The sequence below is a fragment of the Pungitius pungitius genome, chromosome 18 (genome assembly GCF_949316345.1).
Source record: "Pungitius pungitius chromosome 18, fPunPun2.1, whole genome shotgun sequence".
Classification (NCBI taxonomy): Eukaryota; Metazoa; Chordata; class Actinopteri; order Perciformes; family Gasterosteidae; genus Pungitius; species Pungitius pungitius.
In genome coordinates, this window is record NC_084917.1 from 687,872 (window position 1) to 691,606 (window position 3,735).

Genomic DNA, 3,735 nt, shown 5'->3' on the forward strand with positions numbered 1-3,735 from the left:
AAAATACCCTCAACTTCTGTGTTTTTATTTCATTTTTCAGAAAATGAAGTTTGAGAAACAGAATCCAGACGTAAAATACTCCAGGACAATTTGATGTACTCTACATCGCAGAGGTACATATAGTACTTTTTACTTCACTACATGTGTCTTATTACAAAATACTAAGCGCTGCTAGATGACGAGGTATTATTACAGATTAAACTACCATCACTTTATAACATTGAAGTGATGTTATTACATGTTTACTTCTCTGTAAACGCCACTAATAAAACACACCAATAGATACTCATTCAGTACTGGATGGAGACTTCAAATGAAGTACTAGTACTAGTAGTGTGTAGTATTGTGGTATTGTTACATATTTTAATCTTTCATCTGGAATCAAATGTTTGATCATAAACTCAATGTTTCTCTTTGAAACTAAAGTATCTGCCTCCTCCTCGTCTCCTCGTCTCCTTGTCTCCTCTGTCCTAGGCTATGTGGGATAATGTGGTGTCTGCACTTCTGCCCTCGTCCACAGATTAACCACGCTATTGTGGGGGGGGGGCGGGCACAAAGAGAAGGGGGGGTTGCCCTCCCCCGCTGCTGAGCCGGGGCTTTCTGCGTGGCCCCCTGCCAGGGGAGGCTTTAAAAGGGTGGGGGCGCCAGGAACCTCTCACTCTCACAGCAGGACACCAAAGCGAGGTGAGTCTCACCCACGTCCCTCCGAGCCCCCTGGGGGGTCCGGGCCTGTACGGCCGTGGGAAACCGCGTCGAGCCTCCCCCCCCCCTTCCCCCTTGGCCCTCACACATACACATATATGCCCCCAAAAACCACAGAGGGGCCCAGAGATGGGGGCCACTGTTCACTCCCTCCATGTAGGCTCACCGTTCCCCCCTGGGGGGCTTCTCTCTTCTCTCTGCAGACACCATGACTCACCACTGCACCAAGTTCTCCGGCCACTGGAAGGTGAGTGAAGAGAACAGATGGGAATGCTTTAAACTTTCTAAGCACGAGTGTTCACGGTGTTGACCCCCCCCCCGCCCCCCCCAGATCATCGTCTTCGACGAGGAGTGCTTCCAGGGCCGCCGCCACGAGTTCACCTCCGAGTGCTGCAACGTGATGGAGTTCGGCTTCGAGACCGTTCGCTCCCTGCGCGTGGAGAGCGGAGCGTGAGTACATGCCGGGGGGGGGGGCAGGGGTGTGTTGTTGTTGTTGTTGTCTAAAGAAAGCTGCGGGTGTTGTGCCACAGCTGGGTGGGTTACGAGCACGCCTCCTACCAGGGGCAGCAGTTCGTGCTGGAGAGGGGGGAGTACCCCCAGTGCAGCGCCTTCGGGGGGAGCAACGCCTACCACATCGAGAGGATGACCTCCTTCAGGCCCATCGCCTGCGCCGTGAGTCCTGCCCCCCGCCCGTGACCTCGCGCATTCGACGGAGGGAAACGAAACTCATGAGAATTGTCCCTGTGCCCCCCCCCCTCCCCCCGCAGAACCACAGAGAGTGTCGTATGACCATCTTTGAGCGTGAGAACTTCCTGGGCCGTAAGGGCGAGCTCAGCGACGACTACCCCTCCCTCCAGGCCATGGGCTGGTGCAACAACGAAGTGGGCTCCCTGAAGATCCAGTCCGGAGCGTGAGTCCCCCCCCCCCGGCCCCCCGGCAGCATGTTTGTAAATCTCTATATATGTGATGATAATGATGATCCTGGTCCCACCGCAGGTTCGTGTGCTACCAGTACCCCGGTTACCGTGGATACCAGTACATCATGGAGTGTGACCGTCACTGTGGGGACTTCAAACACTTCAGGGAGTTTGGCTCCCACTGCCAGACCCCCCAGATCCAGTCCATCCGCCGCATTCAGCAGTAACAACCCCCCCCCCCACCCACCCAAACCAGCCCCCCCTCCCACGTGACCCTTGACCCTTCCCCCCTCCCACTACCCAGTACTGAATAAACTGTCTTTCTTAAACCCGAGTGACCTCGTCCTCCTCGTCCTCATTGACTTCCTCTGCTGACACAAGAGTCCAATGTTTACTGCAACATGTGAGCATCTGCTTTATTGAAAACCACTTTTAACAACCTTTAAATAATGGAACTAAGACACAATAGATTCATGATAAATTGATGTCAATGACCTTCTTATATCTAAGACACTTATTGTGGTGTATGAGACCCAGAAGAGGTGACTTGGGTTGGGCCTGGCTATGAAACAGAGCATCCAGAGCAGTACCTTCAGCGACCAGGACACGGCACCACGGCTCCACACAAACAGCTCACCGCAGGCCTCCTGCAGGAAACCAGCACCCCGAGGTGCAGCCTTCGCCCTCACAAACACCGTGACATAAGAGGAGACCCTGCTGTGGGCTGCAGTGACGATGATTCCTGTAGCAACACCATAAATGTGTCCTGAAGGCAGACAAGATGCTGTAAATGTGTGAAAACACAGTGACACTGTGCTTTGTATGCTGGCTCTACATGCAACCGCTTATTTCTCATTGAAAGCTATAAATGCAGTTTTTCAAACATGTAACAAATAAATACAGAAGCCATTCTCCCCTCTCTCAACACCCGAGAGTCCGCCTCAAGTCAACAAGACTCCGCTCCGGGTTTTACGAGCCTCTCCCTCCGCCGCAGTGGGAGGAAGTTGGACCCGCAAAGCAAGCAGTGGCGCTGTGCTAGCAAAAAAAGAATATATATATATATACACACATGTATATATGTATTTAGGTCTAAAGATTTACATCTATATACACAGAAATGCGCTACGGTAGAGGCACTTGATCTGAAACAAACATGTGGCACATCGGAGCTGCGAAGCGGGCAGATTAACCGGAAGCGGAGCGGACGGGAGTGTCGTTCCGGGGAACCAGACGCTCCAGGGAAGCAGCGGACGGAGGACAGCTACTTATCCGGAGCACGAGCTCTCCAGCGCGGATAGCCCGGTCAGCTAGGAGTCGCTAGATTCTCGACCTCCGGCGCCGTGTTTTTTGGTGTTGTTATTATTGTTGTTTTTAAACACAACGACGCCTTAAACGTTCTGTCTTCAATATTCAACACGAGTAGAAGACTTTTAACGAGATAAACGGACCTCGCCCCCCCCCCTCCTCCTCCCCCTCCTCCACCGACATCAGCGTCACCATCAGCCCGACCGCCAGTCGCTCTCTGCTGGGTCTCCAGACGAGGAGGACCACCCCCACCCCCACGCCGCCGTACTACCGGGGTAACTCAGCGAGCGGACTACGGATTATCGTCTGCGGGACGCACTTTGCTTCTGAAGCCGTTTATTTATTGATATTTCGGGGTCTCTCTCGCGGAAAACCCGCTGCAAGACTTCCCCAAAATAACGAGCCCGACCCGCAGCCGTTAGCTCATTAACTAAATCCCAAATCAAGCCGTTAAGTCGGCTGAGCTAGCCGGGACTGTTAGCTGCCGGCATCCGGGGCTTTTATCACAACTCCTCGGCCGAAGTGGAAGCCCCGAACGGGATTGTGTGCATCGATTAGTTGCGGTTATTCGGCAGTTAGCCCAACTGGCTAACAGGTTGTGCTAACTAGCTTCGGTGGCTAACTAGCAAAAACGAACTCAAAAAAATATCGATACCCACGCGACCCCCCAATCCCCCCCCTCCCTCCTGGCGAGTGGATTAGTTTTGGCGGATTTGGCTCGCGGTTAATCGATTACACCCGTTAGCTGCAGCTAACGCTCTCGGGGGGGTTAATGACGTCTTTCGGGGTGTTTTATTCTAACGCGGGGATT

At 53.1% G+C, this 3,735-nt stretch overlaps 1 protein-coding gene across 1 annotated transcript; it reads left to right on the plus strand.

Moving 5' to 3' along the window:
- The first annotated feature begins 651 nt into the window (after positions 1-651).
- On the plus strand, positions 652-1,851 carry cryba4 (crystallin, beta A4). The gene is made up of 6 exons (XM_037484496.2): positions 652-684; positions 906-949; positions 1,034-1,152; positions 1,233-1,374; positions 1,470-1,612; positions 1,699-1,851. The coding sequence occupies exons 2-6, from the start codon at positions 911-913 to the stop codon at positions 1,844-1,846; spliced, it is 591 nt and encodes a 196-aa protein (XP_037340393.1). The 5' UTR covers positions 652-684; positions 906-910; the 3' UTR covers positions 1,847-1,851.
- Positions 1,852-3,735: the final 1,884 nt, after the last annotated feature.

Excerpts from the sequence above, each read along its gene's own strand:
- cryba4 (XM_037484496.2), top strand. The coding sequence starts at position 911 with ATGACTCACCACTGCACCAAGTTCTCCGGCCACTGGAAG. Across the intron at positions 950-1,033 it reads AGTTCTCCGGCCACTGGAAG|ATCATCGTCTTCGACGAGGA; the intron begins GTGAGTGAAGAG and ends CGCCCCCCCCAG. Across the intron at positions 1,613-1,698 it reads CTGAAGATCCAGTCCGGAGC|GTTCGTGTGCTACCAGTACC; the intron begins GTGAGTCCCCCC and ends GTCCCACCGCAG.